Raw genomic sequence first — 22,500 nt, forward strand, 5'->3', positions numbered from 1 at the left:
ATGGCTTACACGACCCTCATACTGCAGTGTTTTAGTGTGGAAGGCTCTAGAACCCCTACGCTGATCAGAACCACGCTCTGAAACTCACCTCATCTACCCCGCCAGCCTTTCCGTGGTAGGACAGCAGAACTAGACGCTCGGCAGCAGGTCTGCAGCAGCGACCTAACGAGGAGACTCTGGCAGGGTGGGAGGGCGTGTTTCTCACCCAGCAGCTTCCTGCTGTATTGATTCTGACCTCCATTTGGTCACAGAGTGGAAATCAAACGCACCCCGTCTACACTGAAAAACCTCATTAAAGCTGAACAAGAACCTCTCATTTCTCAGCCTGTGTAATATCAGAGGCAGAGATCAGAGCTGTATCGACCCAGCAGACAAGCCAGACTCAGACTCGAGACACTGTAGACAACCCCCAACACACACACATTTATTTAAATGTGTGCTTCTGTTGCCTGAAGCCATTTCGCTCCAGGCGACTGAGAGAAAAAGAATAAAATGCTCTTTCATCTACATTTCTCTCTCATCTTCAGCATTCTCCAAACACTGAAGCCTTTTCCAGCGTGTGTCGGAGTGTGTGTGCATTTGTGTGTCCCAGCAGGGCTGTGTGTTTGATGTCGGAGACTAAAGTCAGTCCAGATACAGTTTAATGGTGATTATTAAGATCTGCTCCATCAGTCGTCCTGCTGTTGGGGAGAGTGTGTGGACAGCATTGTCTCTTTGAAGTTGGGCTAGGGTTAGCATCAGACGCTCCTCATGTGTGCACCTCACATCTACAGACCCACCGTGCTCAGTAACTCAACAATATCAAGTAAATCTAGGCAATAATCCTAATTAGCTTTGGGATTACATAAAGACCTAGATTGTTAATCTACTAAAACATTGACCTAGTCTATACTGAACCATGTTTGGACTTTACAACCGATTAGCTTCTAATTCTGGTTTCCTCCTTTGGAACATGACTGACTCATTTAAACAGACTGTATGTAAAACAAACCCAACTGGGTCAGCGGGACTTCGACAGACAGACTGGGCCAGTGGCTGCTGGGATGCTGATCTGTGATCCGTTTGTGGTGAAAAGGAAATAAGCATGAAAGGGAAAATATGAATTTTCTGGTCAGATGCTCTTCCAGCCCTCACTTCTGGTCATGAAATTTGTGCAGGAACAAGCTCGGTGTTGTGGTCTGTCCAGTGGGACAGGGTCACTGCATCAGATAACCTCAACAGCTGCTACACAAAAGGATGTCACAAACACAGAAGAGCCGGGAACCATCCGTCCATCTACACCTGAAGGACAAAAGTCGTCCGTCTGAAGAAGAAGAAGAAGAAGAAGAAGAAGAAGAAGAAGAAGAAGAAGAAGAAGAAGAAAATATCATTTCTATAACGCCTCTCAAGATAAAAATCACGAGGCGCTTCACAAAAACAAAAAAAGTAAAAATAAAAAAAGGAATTTAGAAAATGGTTAAACATATATTTAAAGTGAGCAAAAATAAACAATTGTGATAAAAACATGTTAAGAAAGAGAGAGAGTGAACAGGAAAGAGGGAAACCAGTGGATCCTGAGGAAGGTGGAATAGGTGGGGAGAGCAGAATAAAGAGAGAGAGGTGAAGAAGGTCATACAAAAGCCAGCTTGAACAAGTGAGTCTTCAGCTGCTTTTTAAAGGAGACCACTGAGTCCACTGATCTCAGGCTCAGGGGGAGAGAGGTCCAGAGTCTGGGGGCCACAGCAGCAGATGATCTGTCACCTTTGACCTTTAGCCTGGTGCTGCACAACCAGTAGGCTTTGATCACTGGACCTCAGGGACCTGCTGGGGGTGTAGGGACTAAGAAGATCACCAATGTAAGATGGTGCTTGTCCATGTAAGGCCCTATAGACCAGAACCAGGATCTTGAAATGAACCCTGAAGTTGACTGGCAGCCAGTGAAGCTGGAGGAGAAGCGGGGTGATGTGGGTGTGTTTGGAGGACTTGGTCAGAAGCCGAGCACAGGCGTTCTGAACCACCTGTAGACGGTTCAGGGAGGTTCTGCTCAGACACGTGAAAAGAGAGTTACAGTAGTCTAAGCGTGAGGAGATGAAGGTGTGGAGAACTGTCTCAAGTTCAGAGCGGGACAGAATGGGACTCAGCTTAGCAACGTTCCTGAGATGGAAGAAGGAAGAGCGAACAAGAGAACTGACATGAGAATCCAGGGTTAGAGCTGGGTCAAAGGTCATGCCAAGATTCCTGACAGAAGGTTTGGTGTGAGAAGCAAGCTGACCAAGAGAGTCTCTGACTTTGGGAACCAGCTTGTCTGGGGCACAGATGAGGATCTCAGTCTTATCTTCATTCAGCTGAAGAAAGCTCCCACCATCCAGGTTCTGATGGAGTCTAAGCAGGTGTGTAACAGCTGCAGCTTAGACATCTCATGGGGCTTAAAGGAGATGTACAGTTGGATGTCATCTGCATAAAGATGGTAGGAGATTCCTTTGAAGGAGCTCAGGATGTGCTGAAGAGGAAGCAGATAGAGGAGGAAGAGCAGAGGCCCCAGCACAGAACCTTGTGGGACACCATGGGTAAGAGAGGTGGTGGAGGACCTAAACTTGGAGACGGCCACAGAAAAGGAGCGCTCAGAGAGATAAGAGGAGAACCACTCCAGAGCAGATCCTGATAGGCCTACCCAGTCTCTCAGCCTCTCCAGTAGCAGGTGATGGTCAACAGTGTCAAAGGCTGCAGTCAGGTCCAGCAGGACCAGAACAGAACAGTCCCCTGCATCACTGTGAGTCAGAAGGTCATTAGAGACCCTAAGAAGAGCTGTTTCAGTAGAATGAGCTCTACGAAAACCTGACTGGAAGCTATCATAGATGTTCTGTTCATCAAGAGCAGCTGTGAGTTGTTTAGCCACAACCTTTTCCAAGATCTTGGAGATGAACGGAAGTTTAGAGATGGGTCTGAAGCTGCTATGGAGAGAGGGGTCGAGACTCGGTTTTTTAAGAAGCGGGTGGATTACAGCGTTCTTAAAGTAAGCAGGGACCTGACCAGAAACCAGAGAAGCATTAATTATAGAGAGCACGCTGGGACCGATGGACTGAAAAGCACTTTTAAACAAAGATGAGGGTAAGATGTGGAGGGGGCATGCAGAGGTCTTCATAGAGTTAACTAGTTTGGTTAACTCAGGCAAAGAAACAGGAGCAAAGCTATCTAGGATGATGGGCCTGGTTGGAGTCGGGAGAGGCGGCGATAAGGCTGAAGGAGAGATGCTAGATCTAACCTTATTGACTTTGTCCACAAAGAAAGACAGAAAGTTCTCACAGTCTGTAACAGAGTGGATGGAGGCTGTAGGAGAGGCAGGAGAGACGATGCTGCTGATGGTGTTAAACAGCACCTTGGGGTTCCCTTTGCTCTGGGACACCAGGTTGGAGAAATAGGAAACCCTGGCGTCTCTGACTGCAGAGTTAAAGGATGTCAGAAGATCCTTTAGATGCAGCAGATGGACGTGGAGATGGGTTTTCTTCCACAAACGCTCAATTTTTCTGCATTGGTGCTTCAGGCTGCGAAGGCTGTCAGTTAACCAGGGAGTAGGGTTCACTGCAGGACCTGATCTGGTTCTGACAGGACAGATGTTGTCCAGAATGGAGAGGCAGTGCTCGTTAAACTGAGAAGTTAAGGAATCTGGGTCGTTATCAGAAGAACAGGGTGGATCAAAAGCAGCAGAAAAATTTCTAGCTGTGCTCTCATTAAGAAAACGAGAACTAACCATACGGCGAGCAGGAGGTGGGGACGCAGAAACTGACAAGTTAAAGAAAATGCAATGGTGATCTGAAATATAAACGTCCTCAGGACAAACACTGTCAGCATTTAGACTCAGGGTCAAAACAAGGTCTAGAGTGTGCCCCCTGGTGTGTGTGGGGCCAGAAACATGCTGGGTAAAGCCGAAGGAGTCCATAAGGCTGGAGAAATTCATGGCAAAGAGATCAGAGGGATCATCAACGTGGATGTTAATGTCACCAACAATCACCAGTCTGGACAGCTTCACAGTGGAGGATAGAAAGTCACTAAACTCCTGAAGGAAAGAACTGTTTGGACCAGGTGGACGATAGACCACAGCACAGTAGAACGGGTCCTTACGCCCGACTTTAATCAGCTGCAGTTCAAAGGAAGCAAAGTGACCAGAGGTTGTAGAGCTACATGGAAGATGGTCTCTGAAAACAACAGCTAGGCCTCCACCACGACCAGAACCCCGGGGCTGGCTAAGAAAAGAATAACCACTCGGGCAGAGTTCAATCAGACCAGAATAATCAGATGTTTGCTGCCAAACTTCAGTCAGAAACAGAAAATCCAGGTTTTTAGACAGAATTAGATCATCGAGCAGGAAGGACTTATTGCTAACAGAGCGGGTATTTAATAGAGCCATGCTGAGTGAGGTGGAGGAATCAGAAACTACAGAAACAGCTGGAGTTAGTGGACGTACATTAGCAGGGTTAGATCCACGGTGTTTATAAAAACCACTTATGGAGGGAACAGGAGAGGAAACCACTGAGGAATGAGGATAAACCGACCTTAAAAACTTGGATGGATGAACCGCGTCGCAACGTGGCCTGGCGGGAATGTGGAAGTGGTGCTCAGGTCACCAAACAAAGGACAAGCTAGAAGATCACGCTGATGTTTACCAGATAAACCACGCTTTAAGAGAAGTCTTATTCTCACCTGGATTCCTGCTCGTTTACCTCTTTTCCTCCAACGTTTTCCCGGGACCGGATAAACGTCGCTGGAGGCGTCCTGGTGGGAATCATTTGGCTCCGGGCCAGTGCGCCACTCAGGTAAACAAACAGGGAGGTAGGTCCTCGGTGCATCTTGGGCGATTGTGAACAAACGGAAGGACAAAAGAGTCTGGCGATCATAGGAGATGGTAGCAGGGACACTACTGAAGAGGATCGCAGACAGGAGCAAGGTGGAAAAGAGGAGGTTAGTGGAGAAAAGTTTGAAAAAGTGGCCGGTGACCGCGGCTAGGCCAAGCACAGGCGCCATCTTGTTACCAACCGGAGACCGTTTACTCTGAAGAAAATAATGGACACATTTTGGACAGGGTAGACAGACGGTGTGTGAGAGGAGTGAAAGACGTCATCTATGTGAAACATGAAAAACCCAACATGTAAAATTGCTGTTACTAAATTCCCGACACCACAAAACACGTCGGAATTTGCCCACCCTGACGTGATTCATGAGGCTTTAGGCCCTAACCCTCCAGGTCGAGTGATATCAAAGACCTTAACGACGGGACCCGACACCTCCCTACTGGGCACTCAGCTTTAAGGGGTTGGATTGGGCGTTAAACCACCAAATGGTTCCTGAGCGCAGCTGCAGCTTACCGCTCCCCCAGCGGGTGTGTCAGATGCGGGGAACACACACTTTTAGAGACTAACTTTCACAGGTGTCTGTTAAGATGGTCAGCACCAACAATACAAACAGGAAGCTGAATAGAGGGAGGGGCCACGGACTCATGACCTTGATAGCTTCATTAGTAATAACAATGGCCTCACCAGTCAGTGCATTTCCATGCAAGCGCTTGCCCTAAGTAGAGCGACGAATGCATGCGTTCGCGTTAGTTTTGCTAAAAGTTAAGTGGCTCTAACCGTGCTGAAGCTGCCAGATAGAGAGGTAGGAAAACGACTGCGTCTACGTGTAAACGGATCAGTTGAGCTGATACCGCTAACGTCCAGAGGTGGCGAGACAAAGTAACACGTGTAACACCGTCAAACACGTACCCAATCAGCTGTGCTGCAGTGATGCTGATGTCCATTCCTTCAGCCGTTGTTCATATCCTGTTTTAACTTCTGCTTCTCTCCTGCCAGTGTTTGTCTACTATAAATCAACCAGAAGACCGCTGAAACAAAAGGTCTCCCCTGCTGCACCAGAGTTTTCTAACGGACGTGTCAACTAGGATAAAGGCTGCTAGTTAATGATTTCAGACTAGCGGGATGGACGTAGATATACATGTAAACACACACTCATACAGTGAGTTAATCTTTGGGTGGTACGATTGATCCCGGCAGAGAATTCAGTCGTTGTGCTCTTGGGCACGACACCCCATTCCTCCTCATTGGTCCCCTGATCAATAACATGAATAATTGCAGCCTACTCTCATGTGCACTTCCATCAGTCTTCAAACAGAATCGGAGTTTAGACACTGACAATCTGTCTAATTTCCTCCCCAATTTGAAAACTTATATTCCTGCCAAAGGTCATGAAAAAGCTCTGCATGAACAACTATGCAACATCTTGAAGTCTACAACTTTTTTGACCAGTTGCGACCTGTTTTCAGGTCCCTGTATACACAGTCCACCTGTACTTTTCTACTGAACGACATTCTGACAGCTACTGACTCAGGTTCTCACTCCGCAACCTCTCAGCTGCATAAGACACTGTTGATGACTCCACTGATTCAGCATCTTACATCATGGATTGGGCTCAAAGAGTCGGCACTGGATTGGTTTAAGTCATATTCAACAGATAGAAGTGTTAATGTCTGTGTCAATAACTGTTCCTCAATGCCCTTTTTTCTTCCTTGTGGGGTTCCTCAGGGTTCCATACTGGGACTCTTTCTTTTTTAAATCTACGCCCACCCCTTGGGTTTTATTCTGAAAAACCACGCAGTTAATTACCACATATATGTCAATGATTGTCAAATCTAGCATGATTCATAATTCCTGAAGCATTCATTGTCTGTTTTCTGGACTGTCTCTCTGAGGTCTCAATTTCCTTCTTCTGGAAGAAGGAAAACTGAAGCTGTTCTCTTTTCTCCCAAAAACCCCACCATCCATGTCCAGATCTTACTCCTCTCTCTGTTTCTCTCTTACCCTGTGTGACTAGTATCGGTTTTCCATGTCTTCTCAGTTTCAAGATCAGTATTCAAGATCTGTACACCTCTAGGACATTGAGGCGTGCAGGTCGGATAATAGCTGACTCGTGTCACCCGGGACACAGTCTCTTCGACTCGCTCCCATCTGGCAGAAGGCTCAGATCCATTCGGACCAGAACCTCTCGCCACAAAAACAGTTTCTTCCCCACTGCAGTTGGACTTTTGAATGAACATCCTAGGGCAGCCCACTCAAGTTGATTGGTCCCAGTCACGTGACCCGATGCTGTGCTTGAACCATTCAACAAACACTCAGATTAATACCTACACGGAGTAGATAGCTGCTTCTCTAATTCTTGCCACTTTTTACATTAATAATTTTATCATGAGTGTTTTATCAGTTCTTATATTTGCTTATCTCTTAATAAATTTTTTTTCTATCTTACCTTCTGCACCAAAATACCGCAGCAATTTCCTAATGTTGTGACTTGGCACACATATGGCAATAAAAAACTTCTGACTTCTGACTTCTTTAATTCAACTATTGCATCTTGTTTCGTTCAACTCCGTTTTATAACAACAGACCACGGTAGATCAGGTGGCAGAGACTTTCCATCACCTCAATGTGGCTAAGTCAACCAGCCCCAATATATTCCTGCTTCTACTCTAAAAATGTCCAGTGAGAAACTTGCACCAGTTTGGCAACCTATATTCCAACTGTCCTTAGACACTCATACAGTTTAGAAAAGGTTGTGCATTGTCCCAGTTCCAAGGATAAAATGTCCAAAGAAGTGCAACGATTATTTTCCTATCGCTTTAACTCCAATGAAATCACTGGAAAAGATCGTCTTCGTCTTCCTCCGCTTATCCGGGTCCGGGTCGCGGGGGCAGCATCCCAATTAGGGAGCTCCAGGCCGTCCTCTCCCCGGCCTTGTCCACCAGCTCCTCCGGCAGGACCCCAAGGCGTTCCCGGACCAGATTGGAGATGTAACCTCTCCAACGTGTCCTGGGTCGACCCGGGGGCCTTCTGCCGGCAGGACATGCCCGAAACACCTCCCCAGGGAGGCGTCCAGGAGGCATCCTGACCAGATGCCCAAACCACCTCAAATGGCTCCTTTCGATCCGGAGGAGCAGCGGTTCTACTCCGAGTCCCTCCCGAATGTCCGAGCTCCTCACCCTATCTCTAAGGCTGAGCCCGGCCACCCTACGGAGGAAACTCATTTCGGCCGCTTGTATCCGCGATCTCGTTCTTTCGGTCATTACCCAAAGCTCATGACCATAGGTGAGGATTGGGACGTAGATCGACCGGTAAATCGAGAGCCTGGCTTTCTGGCTCAGCTCCCTCTTCCCCACGACAGATCGGCTCAGCGTCCGCATCACTGCAGACGCCGAACCAATCCGCCTGTCGATCTCCCGATCCCTCCTACCGTCACTCGTGAACAAGACCCCGAGATACTTAAACTCCTCCACTTGAGGTAGGACCTCTCCCCCGACCCGGAGGTGGCAAGCCACCCTTTTCAGGTCGAGAACCATGGTCTCAGATTTGGAGGTGCTGATCCTCATCCCAGCCGCTTCACATTCGGCCGCGAACCTACCCAGCAAGAGCTGAAGGTCAGAGCTGGATGAAGCTAGGAGGACCACATCATCCGCAAAAAGCAGAGACGAGATTCTCCTGCCACCAAACTCGACACACTCCACACCACGGCTGCGTCTAGAAATTCTGTCCATAAAAGTGATGAACAGAACCGGTGACAAAGGGCCGCCCTGGCGGAGTCCAACCCTCACTGGGAACAGGTCCGACTTACTACCGGCTATGCGGACCAAACTCACGCTCCTCTGGTAAAGGGACTGAATGGCCCTTAACAGAAAGCCACCCACCCCATACTCCTGGAGCGTCCCCCACAGGGTGCCCCTGGGGACACGGTCATAAGCCTTCTCCAAATCCACACAGCACATGTGGATTGGTTGGGCAAACTCCCATGCCCCCTCCATCACCCTTGCAAGGGTATAGAGCTGGTCCACAGTTCCACGGCCAGGACGAAAACCACATTGCTCCTCCTCTATCTGAGATTCAACTATCGATCGGACCCTCCTCTCCAGTACCTTGGAGTAGACCTTTCCAGGGAGGCTGAGGAGTGTGATCCCCCTATAGTTGGAACACACCCTCAGGTCACCCTTCTTAAAGATGGGGACCACCACCCCGGTCTGCCACTCCCTAGGAACTGCCCCCGATGACCACGCAATGTTGTAGAGACGTGTCAACCATGACAGCCCTACAACATCCATAGCCTTGAGATACCCAGGACGAACCTCATCTGCCCCCGGGGCTCCGCCGCTGTGTAGTTGTTTGACTACCTCAGCAACTTCTGCCCCCGAGATCGGACAGTCCATCCCCAGGCCTCCCAGCTCTGGTTCCTCCTCGGAATGCGCATTGGTGGGATTGAGGAGCTCCTCAAAGTATTCCTTCCACCGTCCGACTATAGCCTCAGTTGACGTCAGCAGCTCCCCATCCCCACTGTAAACAGTGTGAGCGAGTTGCTGCCTTCCTCTCCAGAGGCGCCGGACAGTTTGCCAGAACCTCTTTGGAGCCGATCGATAGTCTTTCTCCATGGCCTCACCAAACTCCTCCCACGCCCGAGATTTTGCCTCGGCAACTGCCATTGCTGCACCCCGCTTGGCTATCCGGTACCTGTCAGCTGCCTCCAGAGACCCACAGACCAGCCACGCCCTGTAGGCCTCCTTCTTCAGCCTGACGGCTCCCCGAACCTCTGGTGTCCACCAGCGTGTACGGGGGTTGCCACCACGACTGGCACCGGCCACCTTACAACCACAGCTAGCAACAGGAAAAGAAAAAGGTAACACCCAGGTAGGAAAAGATCGTAACACCCCTATTGTCTCAGGCTGTTCAGGATATACTAGACCCCATCATTACGCCGATAGGGCTGATGCTGGGTGCAGTACTGAGGATTGGTTGCTACACTCATTGAATTTGTTGCTAAACATCTGGACTCAAGCAGTCCATATGCCAGAGTGTTGCTCATCAACATTTCCTCTGCCTTTAACAGTCAAATCAGACCTACTTCTCATTCAGGGCATTCATCCTCCTCTCATCCAGTGGTTTCACTCCTTTCTCACTAGCAGAACACAGTTGGTAAAGGTGACTAGTATACGTTCCCCATTAGTCACAACCAGCAATAGGGTCCCCCAGGGAGCTCTATCTGCCCTACAGCTGCACCATCAACACATCTGACCCTAAATACTCTGATGATACAGCTCTAGTGGGGCTGCTGACACAAGGGGAAGCACCAGACAACCTCTCTGCCAATGAGACAAAGGTATTGCAGTGGTGTGAAGTGAATGCGCTCACACTAAACCCAACAAAACAGAAGAGGTCGTCTTTGGGACTACACATCAGCCATTGGCCCCTATTATAATACACAACTCACCAACATTCTCCAAGTAGTTGGGTAAACATGTGGACTTGCACGCTCATGGTCTCCCCATGGGGGCTACATCTGTAAGAAAGTCCAGCAGAGGATCTATACTTAAGGAGACGCAGGTCCTTTGGCGTTAACATCAGGATCCTCCAGACTAAGATTTTGTAGTGCTGCCATACTGAGCATCCCATAGTATGGAAGTGCAGTTTGGCTGTGTAGCCTTAATGCCCAGTGCAGGGGTTGGTCCTCACAAACCCTCAGATGGGCAAGGTCAATAACTGCAGACCTCTTAGCACAGAGAGTCCCAGCAATTCCCATCAGGCAGACGCTTGAAGCCTGATTTATACGTCTCCGTCTCCGTCTGTGTCGGTGCGGAGACACGCAACGCCATTATGCGTTGGTGCAAGGGCTCTCCGATAGGCTCACAGAGGGTAATGGAGACAAGCCTAAAATTTTAAACATCTGTCGATAAAGACCGCAAACTTGTGATTGGTCAGGACGCCGCTTCCTGTAAATTTGTCACCAACAACGCCGTTGCCCCGTTAAAAAGTAAAAAGATATTTAGCGACAGACCCAGAACAGACTGAAGAACACAAAAGTCTGAAAACATGAGAGAGAATGAGTCAATTACTCACAAGTGCAGGTCATTTATCAGCATGTTTGCTTCAGACCACACCTTACAAGCCTCCTACTCCCAACAAGAGTTTCAGAACTGAACACACTTCTTGGACTTGTTTCCAACTAAACCTTCAAGACCCAAGGAACAAGGTCACACGTACTCACAGAAGAACAGCGTTCCTGGGTTGTCAGCCTTAGAGATGGGGTAGGAACTCAGAGTAAAGCCACTGCTCCTCGACGTGGAGAGAAGCCAACTCTGGTGGTTTGTGCATTTGGTCAAGCTGCCTCCTGGACACCATCTCAGGAAAGTGTTTGGGGCATGTCAAACCAGCAGGAGGACTTCAACTCAACCCAGGACATCCTGGACAAATGATGTCTCTCGAATGGCCTGAGGCCCCACTGGAGGAGGTTGTTGGTGAGAGGACAGTTTGGGATTCACTGATGGGCTTGGCCTGGGCTGGGTTGGGACATCCTGCCCCTGTGCAGTCACAGCCTTCTGAAGAACGCGGTTGGGGGCGCGGAGAAGGTGGGCTCCACACAAGTGGTGTGAAGAACTCTGTGGTGTCGCTCCCAAGTTTCACAAAACAGTAAACAAAAGCATTTGTGAGCAGTGCTGCTTTTGGAAACTCTGACATGAAGCACACAGCTTCCTACTCTCTCACTGAGCAGCGGTGCCGTGGACTCTTTCCCATCCAAGGGGTAACAGAAGATGGTCAGTCCTCGCGCTCCCGCGGCTGCTTTGAGCTTGCTGAATCTATCCGCACCAATCAGAGACTTCCTCTAGTAGGTAGGTGTGACAGTTACGTGACTTCCACCGCCCAATCAGTCCATTCATGGTTGTTTATGGTCAGCTCAGCATGAAATGGACCAAAGGGAAATGGCGTCGAAGAAAACGGTCGACTCCGAATGAACAAAGCATGAAAAATGCCAGTTTAGACCTGTTAACACAAGCCGGCCCAGACTGAGCTGGCCCTACAGTAAAAGGTGTTTCTGTGTGATCCATACCTCTTCTTTGTCAGTAGGATGACTCCCAGGAAGATAATGACGAAGAGCAGAACTCCAGCAATGGATCCAGCTATTTTTACCGTGTGATCTGACTGTTTCTCTTGCTCTGGTTCTGGGTCTCTGGTTGTAGCTCCTGAAAAAGGAAAGCCAACCTAAAGTCAGAACCCCGTGGTGGCTGGATGGACCTTAGTTTCAGAAGGTTACATTGTCCTGTTTAAAAACAGAGATGTGTTAGGACTTGGCCATAAACTCTTGTCCAGAAAGGATGAGCTCTAACCAAGACCAGTGTTTGGAACCAGAAAACCAAAAGTTTACCATCTGGGTGTGACGTTGGACCCTATAGTTGGTCATCTGCTCTTTGAGCTCACTCTGCTGCCTCTAGGCTAGACAGCAGGAGGTAAAGGTGCGGGCAGCTTTGTTAATCTTCAGCTGATCCTGGACCTGTTTACTATTGATCTGCACTCTGCTCTGTTTGCTGCTTTATTGGCGTTTTAGATGTACTAACTAATTTACCGTGGTTAACTAGACTAAACTTAAACAAGAGTAAAAACAGCCCAGTGTGTATCTGATTGCACTGATGAACTGAAGACCCAGGAGTCACAACCGGAAGTTTCTCTTTGTGTTGGAGGTGGGCTAAGCGGTTAATCACAGACTAATACTGACGATAACACTGACTGATGACCGACAACCTTCTTCAAACATCTGGAGCTGCACCAAGTCAAACTAGATGTCCACACAGGTTTGAGAGGAGCTCCAACCGAGGAGGGAAAGATGAGTGGGGTCGTTCTCATCTGGTGTTATAATGTAATGTCATTTAGTGTGTGTGTGTGTGTGTGTGTGTGTGTGTGTGTGTGTGAGTGTGAGTGTGTGTGTGTGTGTGTGTGTGTGTGTGTGTGTGTGTGTGTGTGTGTGTGTGTGTGTGTGCTCTGTCTTCTCGATCCCCAGTGAGTCGTGGAGGATGGCTGCTTATACTGAGCCAGGATTCTCTGGAGGTTTCTTCCGGTTAAAAGGGAGTTTTCCTCTCCACTGTCGCTGCATGCTTGCTTATTATGAGGATTGCTGTAAAGACTCTGACACTAGTCAGTGACTCGATGCAATTTGCATCACAATATAACCATAGAAACATTACTTGGTGTGTGTGTGTGTGTGTGTGTGTGTGTGTGTGTGTGTGTGTGTGTGTGTGTGTGTGTGTGTGTGTGTCATGGGACACTGATGATGTCACAAACATGGCCTCCTGCAGGAAGTCTTACATCATGTTGATAAAAACCAAACAACTTGGGTCAGACTAGCGTGCCGTTTGCTGAACCTGACCGGCTGAAACTGGTTGAAGCTGGCACACAGAACCAGGTCTGTCAGAGTAACAGCTGTTAGTACCGTGGTGTGTGTGAGTGTGTTCTCTCTGACCTGTTAGCTGCTTGTCGCCAGCCGCTGGGGAAATGCGAATGTACGGTGTGGTGAGCTGGGTGATGATTATGGCAGCTGTTGCTCCAGGAAGGCATGCAGAGAAACGGACATAGAGCAGACAGAGACAGGCTGAAGCAGGTTGGTTCTGAAGCAGGAGTAGTGTTAGTCCATTCAGCTCCGGAAGCAAGAGACAAGAGCTGAGTGCCGGAAGATCTGAGTAGAACCAACCCTACCACTGCGGTGGAGACTCTAACCAAATCTGATGTACTCAAGGTCTCTACTTCCCAGCTACGCGGTTTTGGTTCAGGAGGGGCCATGGGAGTTTTCCAGCCAGACCACACGTTTCTGGAGAAGGCTTATCACCATGTACCCAGGAGCACCCTGTGGGGAGGGACCCTCTGTTAAGGACCTTCCACCTCCAGTCAGCCCCTGGAAGCCCTTAGTCACCAGTTCTGTGGAGCGCTGAGCTTTTGGTGGCAGGACCTTGTCTCTGATTGATGTGGATGATGAGGTCCTCTTAGCTCCATTAGACTGTGACCTTCAGCTTTTGTTGAAGCAGCTGGGATGAAAATTGGCACCTCCAGGACCAAAGCCATGGTACTCCACAGGAAAAGGGAAGAGCCAGGACACACAAGAGGAATTACATTTCAGTTCAATTCAATTCAGTTTGTTTGTACAGCGCCCAATCACGGCAGCTGTCGTCTCGAGACACTTCACAAAATAAATATCCATCCATCTTCTTCCACTTATCCAGAGTCGGGTCGCGGGGGCAGCAGCCCAAGCAGGGAGGCCCAGACTTCCTTCTCCCCAGACACTTGGGCCAGCTCCTCCGGGGGAATCCCGAGGCGTTCCCTGGCCAGGTGAGAGACATAGTCCCTCCAGGGTGTCCTGGGTCTACCTTTAGACATCCTGACCAGATGCCAGAGCCACCTCAACTGGCTCCTCCATGTGGAGGAGCAGCGGGTCTACTCCGAGCCCCTCCCGGATGACCGAGCTTCTCACCCTATCTCTAAGGGAGAGCCCAGCCACCCTGTGGAGAGAACTCATTTCAGCCGCTTGTATCAGTGATCTCGTTCTTTCGGTCACTACCCAAAGCTCATGACCATAGGTGAGGGTAGGAACGTAGATCAACCGGTAAATCGAGAGCTTCGCCTTCTGGCTCAGCTCTCTCTTCACCACGACAGACCGGTACAACGCCCGCATCACTGCAGATGCAGCACCAATCCACCTATCGATCTCACGCTCCAGCTTTCCCTCACTCGTGAACAAGACCCCGAGATACTTAAACTCCTCCACTTGGGGCAGGACCTCATCCCTGACCCGGAGAAGGCTTTCTACACTTTTCCGTATCAAGACCATGGTCTCAGATTTAGAGGAGCTGATAACTTCACACTCGGCTGTGAACCGCTCCAGTGAGAGCTGGAGATCACGTTCTGATGACAACAGGACCACATTATCAGAAAAAGGCAGAGACTCGATCCTTTGAAAATAAACATCAGATCCCAAAACTGTCTGAGGAACTCCGTGGGACCCACCAAGGGAGCTGGTGTGGAGAAGACGGTTTGAAGCTGCTACCCCGCAGCTGCCTCTACTCAAAATGTTTTCTGCTCCACCGGCAAAGGTGGCAGAGTATTCAGTACCCGCCCTGAAACCAGAGGATCGCAGGTTTCAGTCCCGCTCAGTTTTACACAGTTGTTGTGTCCTTTGGCAAGGCACTTCACCGTCCTCACCTGCTGGCGGTGGCCCGTGGAAGTCTCACTTCTGTCAGTGTGTCCCAGGGTAGCTGTGGCTGCAAAGTAGCTCATCACCACTAATATCTGATGTGTTGTAAAGAACCTTGGAGGGTTTTACAACTAGTGTAGGCACTATATAAACTCCAGTTATTTACCATTTGCATGAACTGAGCTCGAAAAAACGATTTTTTTTCCACTCAGCAGCTTTAACCTGGAAGAAGAAAATGTTTTTTGTGCACCAGCTCTCAAGATAAAAATCACTAGGTGCTTCACAAGAACGATAAAAATGATGATTTAGAAGTTGGAGACAAAAAGAGAGAATAAAAATGTGAATGTGAGGGACTTTAACGCTCACGTGGGCAACGACAGCGAGACCTGGAGGGGTGTGCTTGGGATGAACGGCCCCCGGATCTGAACCTGAGCGGTGTTTTCGTACTGGACTTCTGTGTTCATCATGGATAACACCCTAACCAACACCACGTTCAGACATGAAGGTGTCCATGTGCTCCTGGCACCAGGATACCTTAAGCCGCAGCTCGATGATGCACTTTGCTGTCATCTCACCTGACCTGCAGCCGCATGTCTTGGACACTTGGGTGAAGAGAGGGGCGGAGCTGTCAACTGACCACTGAACTTCGAAGACCTCCTCAATCCCACCGGCACGTCTTTCAGTGAGGCAGCAGAGTTCGGGGGCTTTGGATTGGGCTCTCCAGTTTGTGGTGCTAAAGGATCCATATCATGCTGTTGAGATTTAATTTGATCTTAAATGCATCAACCAGAATTTGAACCCTGGCATGAAACAGTGAAGCTCCACCAATGGCCACTCCAACAAAACACGGTGTTTTGGGTAGGTCTGCGTCTGCATTGGCCCTAGTAGTACAACCATTAAAGCCTTTTTGCCTTGTCCTGACGATGGTTTGTCTCCCGGGGTCAGCAGTGATTTATTTAGCTAACTGAAGCAGATTTCATTTATTTAAATTTTAGTTTTATTGATTATTTTCTGCTAAATATTTTGTGCCTAAAGTACAACAGTACATGTGATTCAGGACGTCAGGCAAAGCAGATTCAAAAATAGCTTTTATAGTCCCATCCACTTAAAAATCATTTTTCTTTGCTCTGGGGACCCATGAGCCAAACAGACGGGGAGACTAACCCCCAAATTCCACTACCTCCGCTCCGCTGCGCTCCGCTCCGACACGAACGCCGGAGCAAAATCGGTCCCGTTGTAGTCAATCAGAGTAATTCCACTACTACGGCCGTGCTCCGGCAGTGCGGCGCCGTGCGCCGCCCTCTGTTCCGGCGTCCGGCAAAAATAGAATCTATCCTATTTTTGCCGGACGCCGGAGCACCTCCGCAGTAAATGGACAGAAATCACAACGGCCCAACAGGAAAAGGAGCAAGCACAATTTCCGTATTTCACAATAAATCGATAAACAAAAGACGTTTTTTGTTTCATATGCACAGGTTTAACAACTTTTAACAACTATCAATGGCAGCTGAAGTTTAAATGCACAAAAGTAAGCCATAAATACAGTTTCCACTATCAAAGTAGTCACCCTTTGTTGATCCAAACACTGCTGATCTCTCAACACAACTGATGGGCAGATTAAACAGTTCATGCCGATGCTTCTCCCACACAACGGGTGTTTGGATCTAACTTCCGCGTTTATTGCTCGGACTGTATCGCAAGATCTCGAAAATCCCGCGCATGCTTGTTTGCCCCCCTCAGGTCTATGCACCGGAGCGGAGCCGTTGTAGAGCGGGTACCAGTAAAAACTGAGTTCGGAAGCGAGCGGCTGCGGAAGGCGGGGGCGGACCGTAGCGGAGCGGAGGTAGTGGAATTTGGGGGTTAGGCTTCTCATAAAGGCCCCAGCACAGAACCTTGTGGGACACCATGGGTGAGGGAGGTGGTGGAGGACCTAAACTTGGAGAAGGAACACTCAGACATACAACAAGAGAACCACTCCAGATCAGATCCTGATAGGCTGACCCAGTCTCTCAGCCTCTCCAGTAGCAGGTGATGGTCAACAGCAGAGGTGTGAACTCGAGTCACATGACTTGGACTCAAGTCAGGCTTGAGTCATTATTTTAATGACTTCTGACTTGACTTGATCAAATTTATAAACTTATGACTTGACTCAGACTTGAACATCAATGACTTGGAACTTGAATCGACTTGCATCTGTTGACTTCATGACGACTTGAGCATATTTGATATTTTAGCACAAAAGTGGCATGATGTGGACAAAAACATAAATCTTTCTTGGCTCTCGGTCTGATGTTTTGCTGCTAAAAGCAGCGGACCTTTGAATTTATTTATTATCATCGTCATTAAATTGAAGTTGGACAGATGAATTGACTATGACTTGAAAATTCAAAGTTAAGGACTTGAACTTGACTTGGACTTACTCATCATTGACTTTGAACTCGGCTTGGACTTGGTTGTTTTTGACTTGGACTTGATTCGAGACTTGACTGGAAATACTTGTGATTTACTTGTGACTTGCAAAGCAGTGACTTGGTCACACCTCTGGTCAACAGTGTCAAAGGCTGCAGTCAGGTCCAGCAGGACCAGAACAGAACAGTCCCCTGCATCACTGTGAGTCAGAAGGTCATTAGAGACCCTAAGAAGAGCTGTTTCAGTAGAATGAGCTCTACGAAAACCTGACTGGAAGCTATCATAGATGTTATGTTCATCAAGAGCAGCTGTGAGCTGTTTAGCCACAACCTTTTCCAAGATGCAGAATGCTGAACTGAGTTAATTCCAGACCTGTTGATTATAAAAATCAGGTCTGGATTACACCTCAATCTGTGTGTGTGAAACCAAGCTAAAGGCCTGTTACCTTCTCTTATCATGTGTGTGTGTGTGTGTGTGTGTGTGTGTGTGTGTGTGTGTGTGTGTGTGTGTGTGTGTGTCCGGGCAGCCTTCTAGCCCCCCGAATTGTGATGTCATAAATTAGTGACGTGCCTTCACTCTGCTGATATGGTCGAACGATTCATGTTGTGGATATAACCTGTTTTGACCTGGAAAGATGTTGGGAGTAGCATGTATGTTATCTTTTATCCTCTGTGGAGTTGGTCAAGATGCTATAAACATATAAATAAGACATCTTGTCCAGCAAATGCCGGAGATGCCCATTTGACCCTGGGCAGAAGAAAAGGGAGGGGTAATCATGAGCCACGTCCCCCTCTACTGACCAATGGCTATGAGAGGAGGTGATGTAATTCCAAAGGAGAAGAATGGAAGCATGTAGGAGGCGCTGAGAAAAGGAAGATCATGTGACCAGAAGTGACTAGACACTGAGCCTCAGAAGAAGGGGGGTGTTGCCATGGAAATGCAACCCCTGAAGAATGCAGAGGGGAGTGGGACAGAGTGTATAAAAGTTGCTGAGTCTGTGGGGGGAGTATTGCCTTTGATGGGAAGAGTGTGTGAGGTAGAGAGATAGAAAGGAGGAAGCTTTTGCTTTGAGCTTTTTGTCTGTGATAATCTGACCTAGTGTCATTTTTGGAGAGCTTATTCAGCTCAACTTTGCTTTAACTCGGTTTATTGGCAACGAGTTGTTTTACTTTTTAACCCGCTGTGTCGGGGTTTCGTTTGGATTATTACTCTTTTTTATTCTGTGTGAAATAAAACCCAGTTCCTCAGATTCGTGGAACGAAAAAGGGTTTACGAGTGGGGTCTCCTGTCAGTAACCGGGCAAAGGTGAGATGCTGGTTGTAAATGCCATCCCAAGATGTTATTGAAATAAGTTGTTTCCTCCATCCTAGGCTACAGGTAAAGTCAGGTGTCTCCTCAACATAAAAGGAACAGCTGGTCTTAACCTGAAGTGTACATGAGCTTCGTGGACTGAAGTTGTGTGTAGGTGTGTTTGAGCATCCTTATTTCTACTTAAAGATATATTGGTCAGAATTAGGAGCCCTGGGTAATTTGGTGATTGCTAATCAGCTCTCTACAAAGTAAGGGTGTTTGTTGGTAACCGATGCCACGCTCACTACACCGATTACAAGCCAAAACCCTGAGAACTGAATAGCATCTAGAGGAATGGAGCTAGCCCGGTAAATTTGGCTTGCAACACAGAATAACAGCGACAAATTCTCTGAGTTCTTTTGAACCAAAACCAAAAGTCTTTGAGTCCAAATCTGTAACCTGCTGCTTTTCATATAAACTGCAGTGAATCTACACTAAACAGACAGGTAGGAGCCTCCTAGTGGATCATTACTGCAGGGCGGTTGTCTTTCAGCTGCAACAGGATATTTAACCCAACTGGTGCAACAAGCTGCTTCTCACCTCCTGAACAACCAGGGCGAAAGGCACATCTGGAGGAAAAGATGTTAGTCTGCGTGAGAAGGGTCAGATCATCGGCATAAAGCAGAGAAAACATCTAAGGAGATGCAGAAACGACTAAAACTGGGTTCAGAACTTTATTAAAACTGGTCTGATGAGTCCAGAAGGACCCTGGTCCAGAGTGATGGTGCATCAGGGTAAGAAGAGAGGCAGATGAAGTGATGCACCCATCATGCCTAGTGCCTACTGTACAAGCATGTGGGGGTAGTGCTATGATCTGGGCTTGCTGCAGGTGGTCAGGTCTAGGTTCAGCTGCAGGATGTGCTCCAAGAATGAGGTCAGCTGACTACCTGAACATCCTGAATGACCAGGTTATTCCATCTTCCCTGATGGCACGGCCATGATCCAAGATGGCAATGCCAGGATTCATTGGGTCAGATAGTGAACGAGTGGTTCAGGGAGCATGAGACATCATCTTCACACATGGGTTGGCCACCACAGAGTCCAGACCTTAAGCCCATCTTTGGGACGTGGTCAGACTCATCATCATCAATGCAGGAGCTGCTGGAAGTTCCCAGCTCTGAACTCAGATCAAGGTGGACCGGGCCTTCTCAGTAACGGCCCCTACGCTCTGGAATGATCTCCCTCTGGCAGTGAAGCTAGCTCCTTCTCTTCAGGAGTTTAAGTCTCGCCTGAAAACTCCCTTTTATCTACTAGCTTCCCCCAACACCGTTGACCCTGGCTTTTGTATTTGTACCTCTTGTACTTCATGGTTTTTAAGTACTTTTATTCTCGTTTATCTACTGTGTTGTTTTTAGTCTTGTTTTATGTGCTGTTCAGCCCCTCGGAGAAGGTGGTGGGAGGGGATTTATACCCAGACTGATTGATCTTGGTGAGACATTAATGCAACACTGGATGGAAATACATCAGGTGATGTTGCAGAAGCATGTGGAAACAACAAGGCTGTCCAACCAAATATCAGTGTGTGAGCTTTTATTTGGCCATGCTGTGTATTTTTAATGTAATCATCGTCTCTCTGGGCTTAACTGGTTCAATCTTGTGACCTTGTTTAGATCATTGCTGCTGCTGATCTGATCAGGTACGTCCGAAAATAGAGCTTTGCAATGGCCAAGACCTGAAGTTTAGCTGTGTGATGCGTCTCGTTCCTTTGTTGATCCAGTTTATTTACACCTAATGAGTTGAACTCAGCTCCTTTACACCAATGTTGTTTTTGGTGTTTAACCCTTCCACTGTCCTAATGGGTGTGACCCCGCGAGGAAAGATGACCACTGAGCAGGATTGATGGTTTATCCCTTGGGTCCACGTGTCAGGAGTGAGCACCACCTCACCCCTGACACGTGGACCTCAAGGGATAAACCATCAACCCTGCTCAATGGTCAACTTTCCTCGCGGGGTCACCCACAAAGACAGTGGAAGGGTTAAAGGTAAAGTCAGCTGATCCTTCCTCTCAGAATGGCTGAGCTACCCGGGTCAACAGGAAGTAGTTTTGTTAATCAAGCCCCTGAAGAAGAAGCTCATTAATTAGTTCATCACAAATTTGGTGTTAGTAAGTAAGTAAAAGTTTATTTATAGAGCGCCGTCCACAGATATAAATCACAAAGCGCTGTACAACATGATAAAGATCAGGGCAAATACCTCTAACCAATGAAAACATCAGAAAAACAATAGCAGTGATAAACGTAGAAAATAAAATCATGAGTATAAACAAAGTGAAGGTGTGAACCCGAACAAAGCCGTCATTCTGAAACATTTAGGGAGGGAACGCCTGGCTGAAAAGGTGAGTTTTTAGATGGTTTTTAAAGACCTCTACAGTGTTAGAGAGACGGAGATTTGAAGGTAGACTGTTCCAAAGTCTGGGGGCAATAGTCTGAAAGGCCCTGTCCCCTTTGGTTTTCAGTCTGGTTCGAGGAACAGCCAGGAGGTTTTCAGATGTGGATCTAAGGTTCCGAGAGGTGGTGTGTGGGGATAAAAGCTCAGATAGGTAGCTTGGAGCCTGGTTGTTAAGAGCTCTATAGGTCAGGACTAAAACTTTAAACTGTATTCTATATTCTACCGGGAGCCAGTGGAGGGACTGTAAACCTGGAGTGATGTGAGCTCGTCTGCTGGATTTGGTTAGGAGTCTGGCTGCTGCATTTTGGATGGCTTGAAGGCGTGAGAGGGAGGTTTTGCTGAGACCAGTAAAAAGAGCGTTACAGTAGTCTAACCCCGACTTTCCACGGGAGCCGTCAGCAGCACGTCATAGCTGCTGATAGGAACCGCTGTGGTCAACAGAACCTTTTCCACCGGAGCCGTCAGCAGCGCGAGTCGGCCGCGTCTCAGGAGCAGCATGTCGCGGCCTTTACGCGCCGGTTCTATTTTCTACGCGCGACCCCTCTGAAACGGGTCAAGTTCGACATTTTTGGGGAAGGAAAGACAGGAAATCGGACGCGGAAATGGAGCGAAGCTACCGAGATTTTCAGAATAAAGAACGTACTGCCTTCCGGTTGCTTTACTTTTAAAAAAGGTTACTAACTGTGCGTCCCCGTGAGAAGTTATCACCTAGCTAGCGGTCTCCTTTGTTTTTCAGGTCCGTGTTGGAGATTATAAAACGGACAGAACATAAAACACAAACCATGTTGTAATTTTCTCCTGCTCGTGTGACTTCGTGCTCGGTCGGTGACAGCTGCTCCCCTGATGCTTCGCGTCTCGTGGGAAGGGCCAAGCAGCATCTTATGCGAGCAAGACGTGCTGCTGTAGTAACGTGCTGCTGACGGCTCCCGTGGAAACCCGGGGTAAGTGTGATGACACAAAGGCATGGATGATTTTTTCCAGATCTGCAGTAGAAACCAGTTTACGGACTTTTGAAATGTTTCTCTGTTAGTTATCAATCATTCACTCATTCAAGAGGACAAAGGGGGACACTGAATCAGTCAGCTGATCTGATGCCTGACCCCCTTTCAGCTGCTGGAAAGGGTCACGTAGCATCTAGCTAAGTAGATGGGAATCATTGGTGGGAGTTAAAGGGGAATCTTGCTGAAAGTGGCTTCAGCGTTTGCATCGGCGGCTGCTCCTCTCCCTCTCAAGGCTCAGCATCGGGTCCTCTACTCTTTTACATCTACATCCCCACTGGACACAATCTTGGCTAAACATGGCATAAATTACCATCCACACGCATCCACGTGCTGACGACTG

The 22,500-nt window shown here is 48.2% G+C and overlaps 1 protein-coding gene across 1 annotated transcript in view; it reads right to left on the reverse strand.

Moving 5' to 3' along the window:
• The window catches only part of LOC107373288 (receptor-type tyrosine-protein phosphatase mu), a gene marked incomplete in the record, with an annotated part of 175,322 nt that overhangs the window by 79,530 nt on the left and 73,292 nt on the right, over positions 1-22,500 (reverse strand). The window contains 2 exon segments of the mRNA XM_070553545.1: positions 11,887-12,019; positions 13,291-13,365. Coding sequence (XP_070409646.1) covers positions 11,887-12,019; positions 13,291-13,365 — 208 coding nt within the window.

This window comes from Nothobranchius furzeri, chromosome 7 (assembly GCF_043380555.1).
Source record: "Nothobranchius furzeri strain GRZ-AD chromosome 7, NfurGRZ-RIMD1, whole genome shotgun sequence".
NCBI lineage: Eukaryota > Metazoa > Chordata > Actinopteri > Cyprinodontiformes > Nothobranchiidae > Nothobranchius > Nothobranchius furzeri.